Raw genomic sequence first — 15,472 nt, 5'->3', positions numbered from 1 at the left:
CTTTAAATGTCCAATCATCCTTCAATGACAGGGAGCTCCCTCTCTTCCTAGAATAACAGTTTTACATTTGGACAGCTGCTTAACAAAATAAGACTTATCCCAAGAAAAATATTTTTTCTCATGTTAGGCCACTTTGGTCTGAGCTGAGGATGGGAGATGTGAAAATTCAGGACAATGAAATAAATTGATGGGTTGCTTGGGCTTCCCTGGTGGCGCAGTGGTTAAGAATCCACCTGTCAACGCAGGGGACAAGGGTTCAAGCCATGGTCTGGGAAGTTCCCACATGCCACAGAGCAACTAAGCCTGTGCGCCATAACTACTAAGCCTGTGCTCTAGAGCCCGTGAGCCACAACTACTGAGCCCACATGCCACAACTACTGAAGTCCGCGTGCCTACAGCCCGTGCTTCGCAACAAGAGAAGCCACCACAATGAGAAGCCCGCGCACCACAACGAAGAGTAGCCCCCGCTCACAGCAACTAGAGAAAGCCCGCGCACAGCAAAGAAGACCCAACGCAGCCAAAAATAAATAAATAAATAAATAAATTTATTAAAAAAAGAAAAGAATGATGGGCTGCTTGATCAGGGTCTTCCAATCCTCAAAGGGTGTGGATGTTCAAGAATTGTGGCTTGGTGGATTGCAGGGTCCTTGGTCTGTGAAAATCATATTCTCCAGTGACCAGATACATTTTAAATAAATCACTCTGGATTTTATTCACTTGCCATCAACATTGCATTTATGATGTGGCCTTTGAAAAGGCCATCAGTCCCTCCTGGAATCCTCTCAGTGCAAAGAGTTGTCAGATTTCCTAGCAAGGTCTAGAGCAGGCAGAGGAGACACACCAGGCACAAGCTTCACTCCTTCTCAGTTTTCCTTCTAAGTGATTCCTCAGGCATTTGACAATGTAGAAGTAAGAGCAGAGTCTTACCCGGGTGTCCTGCAGGCAGCTCTACTGCACACACCCCAAGCAGAATTCATTATTCCTATCACTGAAACTTGCTCAGACTCCTGTATTTGTAATCTCATTCAGGAGCATCCCCTTCTAGCTGGCAGCTGAGCCAGAAATTCTGGATTGGTTCTTAAATTATCCCTCTCTCCTAACTGCCAAAATTTAATCTTCACTATATCCTTCCAGATTGCCTCAGCAATGTTTCTTCTCCATCACCATACTTATTGGTTGGTTCAGGGTATCACTGTCTCCTTGCAGGGCTCTTGCTGCAACTTCAGGCCTCCTCCAGGGCCTGTCCCTCCACCCTGCTTCCAGAGGAATCCAACACCATCACTTCCCCACAAACCTCTGCCTACCCGTCACCCCTGGGCCTAGAAGATTAAGCCCCAACTATTTAACTCTATGAACAAGACTTCAGATGTATGGTCTCGCCACAAACTATACTCCAGTCTCTAATCTCCTAGCACTCCCAACCCGTGCCTTCTTACCAGTTGTCAAATAGATCAGATTTCCGATTTTTATCTTTACATAAAGCTGTTTATTATCGCTGCCTGAAAATACAGATCACCTCTTCTTTACTTTGCACAAGATTGCATGATTAAAGATCTAAATTAAATATCACCTCCTTTGTTTTTATTGCTGCTATTATAATTATACTCAGAATTTATCGAGCACATACTATGGACCAGCCCATGTGCTAAGCACCATATGTGGATCATCCCATTTAATATTTACAGCCACCCTGTGAGTCATGCAGATAAGGAGCTGAGATTTGAAGAGGTCCACTTGCTTATGTTCCCACAGCTAGAACTCCAAAGCTGGTGTCCCTAACCCTGTGAACCACACTGGAGGCAAACGCAGGGAGCCTTCCAATGAGCTCTGCCATATATGTCGTTAACGCTGCCATGGCACCCAGCACACAGTAAAATACAGCTGTTTGATCTTGTTTGGATACTGCTTCAAACAAACCAACTGTTCAAAAAACACACTTATTTATGGAACAATCAAGAATATGTGAATACTAACTGAACATTTGTGATACTAAGGAATTACTGTTAATTACTGGGACTATGGTTATGTTTTTTAAAGTCACTGTCATTTGGAGATACACTAGACTAGAGATAAAATTGTTTAAGGCTAAGATATGCAAGAAGGGACGTTATGTGGGGAGAGATAAGTAACACCTTTTAGTATCATGTTGATAACTATTAAAAAAGGGATATGTGTGAAATGCTGCCATTTGCAACAACACTGATGGACCTAGAGAGTATTACGCTTAGTGAAGTAAGTCAGAGAAAGACAAATACTCTATGTTATCACTTATAGGCGGAATCTAAAGAAAGAAAGCAAATATATATAACAAAGCAGAAACAGACTCACTGGTACAAAGAAGTGTTACCTAGTGTTACACTACTGGTTACCAGACACACGCACCCCAATGTTCACTGCAGCACTATTGCAGCACTATTTACAATAGCCAGGTCATGGAAGCAACCTAAATGCCCATCGACAGACGAATGGATAAAGAAGATGTGGTGCATGTATACAATGGAATATTACTCAGCCATAAAAAGGAACGAAATTGGGTCATTTGTTGAGATGTGGATGGATCTAGAGACTGTCATAGAGAGTGAAGTAAGTCAGAAAGAGAAAAACAAATATCGCATATTAATGCATATATGTGGAACCTAGAAAAATGGTACAGATGAACCGGTTTTCAGGGCAGAAATAGAGATGTAGAGAACAAACGTATGGACACTAAAGGGGGAAAGCGGTGGGGGGGTGGGGATGGTGGTGGGATGAATTGGGAGATTGGGATTGACATGTATACACTGATATGTATAAAATTGATGACTAATAAGAACCTGCTGTATAAAAAAATAAAATTCAAAAATTCAAAAAAAAAAAAAAAACAGACTTGCTGATACAAAGAAGTGTTACCTAGTGTTACACTACTGGTTACCAGTTGGGAGAGGCAAGGGGGGGAGGGACAAAATAGGGGTATGGTACCAAGAGATACAAACTACTATGTAGAAAATAAATAAGCTACAAGGATATATTGTTCAGCCCAGAGAAATATAGCCATTACTTTGTAATGACTTTAAATGGAGTACAAACTATAAAATATGGAATCACTCTGTTGTACACTTGAAACTAATATAAAATTTGAAATCAATTATACTTCAGTAAATACATAAATAAATAAAGGCAGATATGTACACGGAAGTTCATTCGTATTATTTACTCCATTTCTGTATATGTTTGAAGTTATCTATAACAAAAATATTCTGTAAACTCACTCAAACAAATAAGCTTTTGTGTTTATCCCCCACTTTGGGGTTGATAAAGAGCAGAGGACATTTGAGTCTTAATCAGCTCAAATCTGTACCAGTAATTGGCACAGAGTAGAAACTGAGCTAACGTTCCTTGCTACCTGGATGAGGCAGCAACTATGACGGTCACCTGCAAAGGCGGAGAGTGGTGCTGCGTGTCCTCCAGACTGTCTCACCGCAGACCAACAACCCCGTGACCACCAGCATTACAGATGGGCCCCTAAGGAGAGCTGAGGCCAGCAGCTGGAGGTGGACACACTATTCCTGTACCAGCTTCCCTGTTTCTAACCTATTTCCACACTGATCTGGCTCCTCTTGGGGTCTTGGGTCACAGCCCATGGAACCCAGCCGGCTACCTCGTGATTCCTGGATGCCCTTAGGGACTGTGGCTTCGGTTTCTATGTGTGCTTTTCTTGGTTTTATAAGCTAGCCCTTGGGACCCAGCCAGAGCAGGGACTTGGCCTTAACTCTTAAAATGTGACTGCTCACCTCATCCCCACGGCTTGGCTTGACTACTGGTCCTGACCTGGATGGGAGTAATTTGAAGTTAGACATGTTTTCTTTAGAGTGACACAGATCTGTGAGCAAAAGGCAGAGACTGCGTTTCAGAGAAGAATGGACTCATTCAACACCTCTGGTCCCCGCTCCTGCCTCTCCCTACAAGCATCTTCATCAGATGGCCAGAGCCTGCCTATCTGGTGTGTGATACCTACCAAGGCCCAGAGCCGAGACTGCCTGGGGAATTCAAGGCAACTTTGGCATTCTACTAGCAGCAAGGGGTCAGGCTTTTGCTGCGCTCAAGTCATCATGCCATGCTCCATGATCATCAACAGCTGCCCTGGAGAGTGAGGAAGTGCCTTCCCCACAGGGGGCTGAGGGGGGCTGCAGTGAGCAGGCTTGCTGTGGTGTGAGAGTGAGGCACTTCTCCAACTCATCAGCCTCTGGGGAGCCTGATATTCAAGCCAAGCCTCACAACAGCTCCCAAAGCAGAAGAAAACAGCCTCGTGGGGAAGAGAGATTAGCAAGCCAAGAAGCATCCAAATCAGGCACTGAAACCCCAAGCAAGCCAGAAGTTCTTACAGGCTTCCACTGTGTGAGGCTCATCCTCCTGGATGCTGGGTGAAGAACACAGACTTTTGCTGTATCTAGTCCTAATCACCATCTAAGAGAGATAGACAGCAGCTCAGAAATGCCAGAAGTAATGACATGTGCAGGGGAGAGTATTCTAGAAAAAACCCAATACACAGTGGTATGATGGAGGCTGTGAGGTTCCACCAGATTCCTTCAGGAACAAAGGACTTATTCTCCCAATTGCTGGGAGTGCTACTACAGAATGCCCAGGTCATGTTCCTACCCAGGGCAACCCATATCCAATAATGATGCACAAGGTGACATAAAGGCTCAGCTCTCTCTCCCCAGCTGGGACAGCTCTGAAGACTTATCCCATCTCCAGATGTCCCTGTAGGGTCAGCTGAGGTTTCCATTGAGACTGCATCATGGATCAACTTCTCCCTTTACCTAATCTGCTTCCTTCCTTCCCTTCCCTGCCCTTCCCTTTCCTTTCTTTCTCTTCTTCCACAGGTATCGGTCCCCAAAGCATTCCCTAATAAGACCATTCCCACTTTATGTGTCTCTTGTGTGCCAAAGACCATGAACGGAGCAGGCGATAGAAAGGGAAGATGCAGTCCTCACCTTCAAGAAGCTCGAGGGGACCCACATGCGTATATGCTTGATTGTTTGGTAGAAGATGATTAAGAGTAAAGCTTTGGAGTCTCCAACAGCATCTCTGCCATTTTCTAGTTGTGTAATTTTGGGAAAGTCATTTAACCTTTCTAGGCTTCAATTTCCCCAACTGTAAAATGTCATTAATAACACCTGCTGAACTGGTTGTCATGGGGGTTAAATGAGATGTGTTTATAAAAAGTTTATTACAATGTGTGGCTCGATAAACAATGCTATACATCCAAATATTGAAGTATCCTAAGGAAGAAAATAGTATAGACAAAGGGAGGTTTAATTCTATCTGGAGATAGAAAAGAAAGACTTCTCAGAGGCAGTGAGCCTTGACCTGGGAAATGAATCTGTTTCATTCATTCACACATAGAGGGAGGACATGATGGGAATTCTGGGCTAAAATGCCATCAGGCTCTCCATGATTCAGCTTCTCTCAGTCTGCCCTTAAAACTCCACGGCAATACAGGAAAGTTGCAAAAATAGGTAACAAGGGATGCCAGTGTGACAGGCAGTCTGAGAAGAATTCCCCTCCACTTAGCAGCAGTGAGTATCATCACAGACCCAGGCCCACTCTGCCTTCTCTCAGTCCGGAGAGACCCTCGTACAGAAAAAACAGAGCTATGATAAAGAAGATGCATCAGTTAGGTACTGCTTAGCAGCAAGTGACAGGAAACCACTGAACCATTTCAAGACTAAAGAATGTGTTCTCACATGACAGCAGTCCACATGTGGGCCCCCATCCTTATTCTGTGGTGGCCCTGGCTTTGCTCCTCCATGCCTGGCTTGGCCCTCAGGAAGATCCCTCATCACCACAAGCAACTTTAGCATCTCCAAGCATCACGTCCAGACACAACAGACTCCAGAGGCAGGAAGGGGGCTGTCTCTTGTTTCTTTTTAAGAACAAAGAAACCTTTCCTGGAAGTTCCCCACATCCCACTCATCAGAATTAGGCCCATGTCAGTCACCAATAGTAGTAACTTACCGTATGTGTGTGTAACATTTTTCCCCTTAACTTTTTGTGTCTTTGTTTATTGAGCTAGCTCATTTTTTTTTTTTAAACAGCTGCACAGGACTTCATTAGGGGAATGACACCAAAATGACTAGACAGATAAATCAAAACCCACCCTCCTGGGGCAGAGGATTTAGACATCTTCCCTAATACAGAGACCTCATGCAGAATGGGGTGGTACTGGCAAAACCAGGAACCTGTGCATCAGGAAGACACTGGTAAAATAAATGGGCCTGCTCGATGTACAAAAACAAGGAAGATTAAGGTGGAAATGTTACATAAGACACATAACGTACCATCTATGTAAAACCCAAACAGAACTCTCTCTACATAAATCTATTTGTGTGTGTGCATGTATAAGTATATAAACGTACATGTATGTGTGTGTTTGTATGTGCACATGTGTCTAAGTGTGTGTGTGTATATATATCTCCATAGTAAAGGACGAGTAAAGTCTTGAATGTCAAGCAAAGGAGTTTAGACTTGAAGAATTCTAAAGAAGGACATCTCTAGAGCAGAGCTGTGCTTTTAAACGGTTGGTGTGGAAAGCTGTGCGGGGTAAACTGAGGAAGTCAAGGCTCGAGTCAGGGTGACTGAAGGTGGTGAGGACACCTCATGGTTGTCCTGAGGGTTGATAACACATGACGGATATAGAGGAGAACATTCAGAGGAGGGATGTGGCATGATTTGGTGACTGTATATATAACCAGGAAAAAAAGGATTATAATTAACATTAATTGAAAGTGCTTATCTTACACCTGATAGTGTTGGAAGATGATAGATGACAGATAGATATAGATAGATAGATAGATAGATAGATAGATAGATAGATAGATAGATAGATAGAAGATAGATATACATACTTATTTAAACCTTACTCATATTCTTAGGCAGTAGGTACTACTTTTGTCCTATCTTACAAATGAGGAAACTGAGGCACACACAGATTAAGCAACTTGCTCAAGGTCACAGCTAAGGAATGGAGTTACAGGATTGAATCCAGACAGTCTGCACTTGAACTAGAGCACCTGCAAGTTGGGGAATTCGTCTTAGAAGGTTGGAGAGGAGATAGGAGCGCAGCTCTCCCAGGGCTCCCCTCGCAAGTGCCCTGCGATTTTTGTTTATTCATTTATTCATTTATGTATCTATTCTTTACATCCTTAATATTCTTAAAAACAATATCCTGCTTCCCAACAGTCTGTCTTTCTGGAGTGCGTGTAGTGCTGATTTCAGAGTGAATTTTCCAGTGTGATGCTTTTTAAGTCTTTTGTGCAGTCTAAATCAGTTCCTCCTTCACGTCCCCACATCAGCCCCTCTTGCACTGTACAAGTACGCTGTGTTTCAGGCCTCAAGGCTTTGTTTGCTCCCTGCTGATAGTGGATGCTGTTTTCCTTGGGCTCTGGCATGCCTCCCAAGGAAGCCGGTGTTTCTTTCCCAAGGCGACTCAAGGATTTTTTACCAGTTTCGGGGTGACTTGGAGCCCCCATATCCACCTTGGGTGCACTGGTTTGACCCAGACAGCCTTAGAACTATGGCAGAAACAGTACCCAACCTCTCACACCCCACCCCCTCATGTTCCACCTCCCACTCCCACTTCCCATTCTTCAGCCCTCACTCCTCACTCCCACACCTCCTACCTCCACCCCTACTCCCCAACTTCAGCCCCACTCCCTACCTTCCTTGCCCTGAGAGTCCCAGGACAGAAGCCTTCACAGAGCCAGCCAAAGGCAGGTTCCATGGTACCCATTTCAACCACATCCTTACTAACAGCCTCCATCTCTTACCTGCATCGCAGCTTCCTGGCAAGAGCCCAGCCCAGGATCCAGCCCACCAGGGCTTGAGTGCTGCTAAAGGGATTCCACAGGCACACAGAGCTGATGAACCACACACTCATGGGCACGGCCTCCAGGGGGTCCTCAGTTCTTCCTGGCACTCCTTCTGTTTCCTGAGTCAGTTCCATCTCTAGGTCAAAATGCTGGGGAGAAGGACAAAGCAAAATTCAGTGGCAAATATTTTAAATGTAAATGTGTCTGCTATTGAAAATGAAGACTATAACTAAATTAATTAATTATTAACTTAAAGAGATTTTTTAGGAAATCAAGAAAAATAAATCCAAAAAAAAGAGAAAAAAAGTACCATTTGGGGGGAGGAAAAAACATAAACAAAGCCAGGAGTTTATATTTGGAAAAAGTATTAAAATAGATACATTTAAAGATAATCAAATTAAATCAAAATGTATATAAGCAACCAAAATCATAAATGAGAAATAAGATACAATAACATAAAAAGAATACTTACAAATTATATAAAAATATTTAAGTCTATGCTTGAAGATTTGAAAAATATCAATATTCCATGAGTTCCCAGGAACTACATGAATTACCAAAATAATTCAAGAAAAAGTAAATATCCTGAATGGATCAATAACTGTGGAAGAAACTGAGTAAAGAATGAGTTCTATATAGACTTTAAAGTCAGATTTTTAAAATATTTTTCCAAATTTAAATTAATTCCTCTGTTATTAAATCTATCCTATTATCCTATTTCTATAATTAGAAATATTAGAAAGCAAGCACAACTCTGATACCTAAACCAAATAAACATAATATGCAAAAAAGAAATCATAGAATATGTGGTCATATTAAAATTCAATATTAAGGACTAGCAAATCGAGTCCAGCTGTACATTCAAAGAAAACGATGACACAAACAAGTAGAATTTGCTACATGTTAAGATTTGATACATAAAGTGGAATGGTTTTAAAACATGTTTACAAATTCCCTGACCCTCCTGCTATTAAGTGGTGGGGTCTGTGTCCCCTTCCTTTGAACCTGGGCAGGTGGGCCTTTGTGACAGCCTCAACCAACAGAATGTGGCAGAATTACGCTCCGTGACTTCTTGAGCTGTTTGTCAAAGTCATGCATATTCTGCTGGTTTCTCTGGGGACACTCACTCTAGGAGCCTCCAGGGGAAGTCTGTTTACCCTGGGCCCCCATGTGGAGAGACCACATAGAAAGTGGGAGATGCCCACGGAGCCCCAGCTGCTCCAGCCCCAGCAGTCTGAGTCTTCTCAGCCCAGGACCAGGCATGTGAGTGAGGAAACCTTCAAGATGACTCCAGCCCAGCCACTGTCTGTCTGCCTGCAAACACATGAGTTATCCCAAGCCAGAACTGCCTGGTCAACTCACAGATTCATAAGCAAAATAAATGGTGGTTACTGCTTTAAGCCACTGCTTTGGGCAGTTTGTTCCAGAGCAACAGACAACTAGAACATATCTAATCATCAATTGATTGATATAATAATATATGATAATATTCATATGTGACCCCCACAAAGGAATCTGATAAAATTTAACATCCATTCCTTATCAAGAACTCTTAGTAAATGATGAAAAGAAAGAGAGTCCTTGAACATGATCACGAAATCTGTCCAGAATATGAACCAACACCTTGCACATTATGAAACACTGTAGGTATTCATTCCCATTAAAATCTGAGGCAAGATAAAGAGCATCAGAATTACACGACAGTGTTCTGGACGTTCAAGCCAATACACTAATAAAGGAAAAATGAATAACAGGTATAATATCATCAAGGAGATCAAATTAACAACATTCATAGTTGATCTGGTTGTCCAACTCAAAAACTGAAAGAAATTAAACTATTATGAAAAAGGACCAAAGTCACAATTATCAAAACCCATGTGCCTTTGGGCCTGTCAAAAATTAGCAAGTGATCTATCACTGTGTCACACTCATCTAAGGACTATCGCCTTAAACACCAAATGAACTACACAAAGATTTGAAATAACTGCTTATAAGAAATATCCCAGGGGATGGAAGAACCCAACAAATAAAGATCCCTAAATTTAGCAGTATCTGCACTCCCTAGAAATCAGAGCAAAATCAGAAGAAAAAAAAAGAAGAAGAAAGAAAAAGCTCAGGCTGATTGTGTGGGTAGCAAAGTGCTTAACTGCTTGGGCTCTGGAGCTAGACTGCCCAGGTTCAGATCCTAGCACCTCCAGTCACTGCTCCTAATGGCCTCAGGCACATTCCTTAAACTCTTATGCCTCAGTTTTCTCAACAGCAAAATGGAGACATTAGTAACGGTACCTGATACATATGGCTGTGATAACAATTAAATTATTTTCTATCTGTATTCAGAACAGTGACTAGTAGAGAGTAAGCTTTCGCCATTGTTATTAGAATAAATTCTTAGGCTAGGGTCTCCATCTGACTCAGAGAAGTAGGTAGTTGTTTTCTTCCAATAACAAACACTAGTGATTTTACAATGAATCTAGAAATAGCTCCATTAAAATTTAAAACACATATAACCTATGCCCCTTATTTTAGGAATTTATCCTAGAGATGTTGTATGTATGTTTGCAAAATTCGTAGATACAAAGTTATTCATTAAAGCATTGCTTGGAATAATCAAAAAAACCTAAAATGTCCATCAATAGGAGGCTGGTTAAACACATCATAGCACATACATAAAACAGAATATGTTACAGCCATTAAAAAGAATAAGAAATAGCTTTATGTGCTAGTATATGGAAAGAACTCTAATTTACATTTGATTTTTTTTGTTTTTTTGTTTTGTTTTGTTTTTAACATCTTTATTGGAGTATAATTGCTTTACAATGGTGTGTTAGTTTCTGCTTTATAACAAAGTGAATCAGCTATACATATACATATGTCCCCATATCTCTTCCCTCTTGCGTCTCCCTCCCACCATCCCTATCCCACCCCTCTAGGTGGTCACAAAGCAATGAGCTGATCTCCCTGTGCTATGTGGCTGCTTCCCACTAGCTATCTATTTACATTTGATTAAGTTTCAGAATGGCATGAATAGTAGTCTACCCTTTGGTAAAAGTTACAAACATATATGTGTATATATGTGAATTATAATATGTATAATTTACACATAACTCATATATTATAATTAACATATATGTATGCATATACACATATATAATTGTACATATTCACATATATGTGAATATATATTTCAGCTTACATCTATGTACAATTTCTCTGGAGTATACCCTAGAAATAGGCAAATGGTTGTCTCCTGGGAGGTAAGCTGATTGGCTAGAGCAGAAGTGTGGAAAAGAGTCTTATTTTTCACCATATGTCTTTTTGCTTGTTTTGAATTTTGTACCTTGAGCTGACATTATACTACAATAAATATTTTTAAAGGCATGTGCAGGACCTAAATAAAGAAAATCATATAGTTCAACCCCATTAGTAAAACCAAAGAAACGTAAAATTATACAACAATGAATCAGTATTTGCCTACAGAAATGGCAAAGTCTTTTTGATTTGTTTTGTTTTAAGGTAAACAAAACAAAAGTGCCAGAAAATGAGAAATCTCATACACTGTTGGTGGTAATCACTACAAACATTTGGTAAAGCAATTAAATTCAGTTTCAGATGAGAAATCCACTTCTAGAAACCTATGCCTAAGGAGTTAATCAAAGTTGGAAACAAAGATTTATGTACAAATGTAAATCCACATGACTAAATAAATGTTTCAAACTAATGTTTGAAATAATGGTTTTGAAATATATATAACAAAATAGGTATCATGCTTTGGGGGTTGGGGGTTGTTAATGGCATAATACTTTTTCGAGTTATTTAAACTTATTTTTTATGATAAAAGTGGTACTTGAACATTTGAAATAATGGATATTAATGGGTAACCTCATGAGATATTATTAAATAAATAATAGTATAATGAAACTATATATGCAGTATCATTCTACTTTTTCATATATTTTTATGCAAGTGCATGTTTGTCTTATTGGCACCAGGAAACTTCATCCCTCCCTCACACCCCAATAACAATGGGCAAGACATGGCAAACAATTTAGAGCAAAGAATCTTACAGTTATTTTATCAGTATAGCATCACTGAAGTAGACTAAATCTGATGCTAAAAAAGGGACACTTTTTATTAAGGACCCTCTGCCACATTACACAACACAACATCCTCTCAACAGTCTTGGTGAATCCCTGTCCTTCTCAGCACCTTCCCAGCACTACAGGACTGAAAGTCATGAAACTAAATTTCCAAGACTCTTTGCCTTTGTTGGATTGGCTATGAGAGGCATTCACATGAGATCTGGGAGGCAGAAGAGAAGGAAGAGCCATTATTTTGTCCCACAGGAACTTCAGACAAGCTAATGGGCATCAGCAGATGGCAGATATGTGGATGCATCAGCAGCTTCCAGTTTTCTTCCTAAAAATGGCTTACGTTGCTGCTACATGCTACTGAGATCATCAGCAGCAAACCCTCTGGGATTTCTGCAGCCATCTGATCTCCAAAGAAACTTCTCTTTGACTCCTGCTTTCCGAATTTCCTGAAAGCCAGCAATACCCTCCACGATCCTCACTCTCCTGCCCAGTTCCTCTAAGGGTCATGTAAGCTCCTAGATCCCTATATTGACTCCCTTTCTGACTAAAATACCTAGGGTGGTTGCTCTGACCCTGACCAACTCCAGACTGACAGGACTTCCAAATTCCAACCTCTCATATCTCCATAAAAATCCACATCCCACCACAAAAGGCATTAGCTAGAAAGAAAAATAGAAACACAGATGTTGATATCCGGGTTTTCAGAAATTCCATTAACATGTTTATCTTCTTGATATTTCATGATCTAAAATATAACCAATTAAGAGTCCAGAAACTCTGGTGGTCCTAACTTCTAGGTGTTCAGCAGGACATGTTAAAATAGTGGTTCTTGCCCAGGGGTGATTCTGCCCCTCCCACTCTGGGACATTTGGCAGTGTTGGAGGAATTTTTGGTTGTCCCAACTGGGAGGAGGGGGTTATGCTATTGGCATCTAATGGGAAAATGCCAGAGATGCTGCTAAACATCCTACAATGCCCAAGGAAGACCCACACAACAAAGAATCATTCGACCTGAAATGTCCCTGGTGCCAAGGATGAGAGACATTGCCTTAAATCTTTTTCATCAGTTTTCCAGAAACATTGCATAAAAAGCTCAAGTTACACAAATTTTATCTTCTATATGATAAGGGAAGAGAAATCTTTATAATTAATTCCAAACGCTGGCTATCATCAGAACCTGTGACATAGATGAGGGTGAATACAAGTTGAGGAAGAGGATACCCTCCTTCAAAACTGCTTTTCACCCAGGTAACAAACAAATCAGTAAGTCAGAAAGAGAAAGACAAATACCATATGATATCACTTATATGTGGAATCTAAAATATGACACAAATGAACTTATCTGTGAAACAGAAACAGACTCACAGACATAGAGAACAGACTTGTGTTTGCCAAGGGGGAAGGGGTGTGGAGGAAGAGGAGATTGGGAGTTTGGGATTAGCAGATGCTAACTATTATATACAGAATGGATAAACAAGGTCCTACTGTATAGCACAGGGAACTATATTCAAAATCCTGTGATAAACCATAATGGAAAAGAATATGAAACGAATGTATATATACGGACAAGGAGCTTCAAGATGGCAGAAGAGTAAGACGTGGAGATCACCTTCCTCCCCACAAATACATCTACATGTGGAACAACTCCTACAGAACACCTACTGAACGCTGGCAGAACACCTCAGACCTCCCAAAAGGCAAGAAACTCCCCATGTACCTGGGTAGGGCAAAAGAAAAAAGAAAAAACAGAGACAAAGAATAGGGACGAGACCTGCACCAGTGGGAGGGAGCTGTGAAGGAGGAAAGGTTTCCACACACTAGGAAGCCCCTTCGCGGGTGGAGACTGCGGGTGGTGGAGGGGGGAAGTTTCGGAGCCACGGAGGAGAGCGCAGCCACAGGGGTGCGCAGGGCAAAGCGGAGAGATTCCCGCACAGAGGCTCGGCGCCGACCAGCACTCACCAGCCCGAGAGGCTTGTCTGCTCACCCGCCGGGGCAGGCGGGGCTGGGAGCTGAGGCTTGGACTTCGGTCGGATCGCGGGGAGAGGACTGGGGTTAGTGGTGTGAACACAGCCTGAAGGGGGCTAGTGCACCACAGCTAGCCGGGAGGGAGTACAGGAAAAGGTCTGGAGCTGCCAAAGAGGCAAGAGACTTTCTCTTGCCTCTTTGTTTCCTGGTGCGGAAGGAGAGGGGATTCAGAGCACCGCTTAAAGGAGCTCCAGAGATGGGCGCGAGCCGAGGCTATCAGCACGGACCCCAGAGACGGGCGCGAGCCGCGGTTATCAGCGCAGACCCCAGAGACGGGTAGGAGAGGCAAAGGCTGCTGCTGCCGCCACCAAGAAGCCTGTGTGTGAGCACAGGTCACTCTCCACACCTCACCTCCCGGGAGCCTCTGCAGCCCAACACTGCCAGGGTCCTGTGATCCAGGGACAACTTCCCCAGGAGAACGCATGGCGCGCCTCAGGCTGGTGCAACGTCACACCTACCTCTGCCGCCGCAGGCTCGCCCCGCATCTGTACCCCTCCCTCTCCCCCCCCACCACAGGCCTGAGTGAGCCAGAGCCCCCGAATCAGCTGCTCCTTTAACCCCGTCCTGTCTGAGCAAAGAACAGACACCCTCAGGCAACCTAAATGCAGAGGTGGGTCTAAATACAAAGCTGAACCCCGGGAGCTGTGCGAACATAGAAGAGAAAGGGAAATTTCTCCCAGCAGCTTCAGGAGCAGCGGATTAAATCTCCACAATCAACTTGATGTACCTGCATCTGTGGAATACCTGATTGGACAATGAATCATCCCAAACTGAGGAGGTGGACTTTGGGAGCAACAATATATATATTTTTTTCCCTTTTTGTCTTTTTGAGAGTGTGTATCTGTATGCTGCTCTGCGTGGTTTTGTCTGTATAGCTTTGCTTTTATCATCTGTTCTAGGGTTCTGTCTGTCCATTTTTTGTTTTTGTTTTTTTTAATACTATATAAAAATTTTTCTAAATAATTATTTTTATTTTTTGTTTTAATAACTTTATTTTATTTTATTTTACTTTATTTTATCTTCTTTCTTTCTCTCTTTTTTTTCTCCCTTTTATTCTGACCCATGTGCATTACAGGCTCTTGGTGCTCCAGCCAGGCGTCAGGGCTGTGCCTCTGAGGTGGGAGAGCCAAGTTCAGGACACTGGTTCACAAGGGACCTACCAGCTCCACGTAATATCAAACGGCAAAAATCTCCCAGAGATCTCCATCTAAACACCAAGACCCAGCTCCATTCAACGACCAGCAAGCTACAGTGCTGGACACCCTATGCAAAACAACTAGCCAGACAGGAACACAACCCCATCCATTAGCAGAGAGGCTGCCTAAAATCATAATAAGGCCACAGACACCCCAAAACACACCACCAGATGTGGACCTGCCCACCAGAAAGATCCAGCCTCAACCACCAGAACACAGGCACTACTCTCCTCCACCAGGAAGCCTACAAAACCCACTGAACCAACCTTAGCCACAGGGGACAGACACCAAAAACAATGGGAACTATGAAC

At 42.4% G+C, this 15,472-nt stretch overlaps 2 protein-coding genes across 2 annotated transcripts in view; both read right to left on the bottom strand.

The window, feature by feature from the left end:
* LOC309635476 (uncharacterized protein) overlaps window positions 1-7,997 on the bottom strand; it is a 489,295-nt gene extending 481,298 nt beyond the window's left edge. The window contains exon 1 of the mRNA XM_082406812.1: window positions 7,809-7,997. Coding sequence (XP_082262938.1) covers window positions 7,809-7,984 — 176 coding nt within the window. The 5' untranslated portion in view covers window positions 7,985-7,997. The remainder of the gene's footprint in view (window positions 1-7,808) is intronic.
* RGR (retinal G protein coupled receptor) overlaps window positions 1-15,472 on the bottom strand; it is a 389,204-nt gene that overhangs the window by 41,866 nt on the left and 331,866 nt on the right. The window lies entirely within an intron of this gene.

The sequence above is a fragment of the Balaenoptera borealis genome, assembly GCF_965194805.1.
Source record: "Balaenoptera borealis genome assembly, chromosome: 10".
NCBI lineage: Eukaryota > Metazoa > Chordata > Mammalia > Artiodactyla > Balaenopteridae > Balaenoptera > Balaenoptera borealis.
Note: the sequence above shows the minus strand (reverse complement) of the source record. Positions and strands in the feature narration are given on the sequence as shown.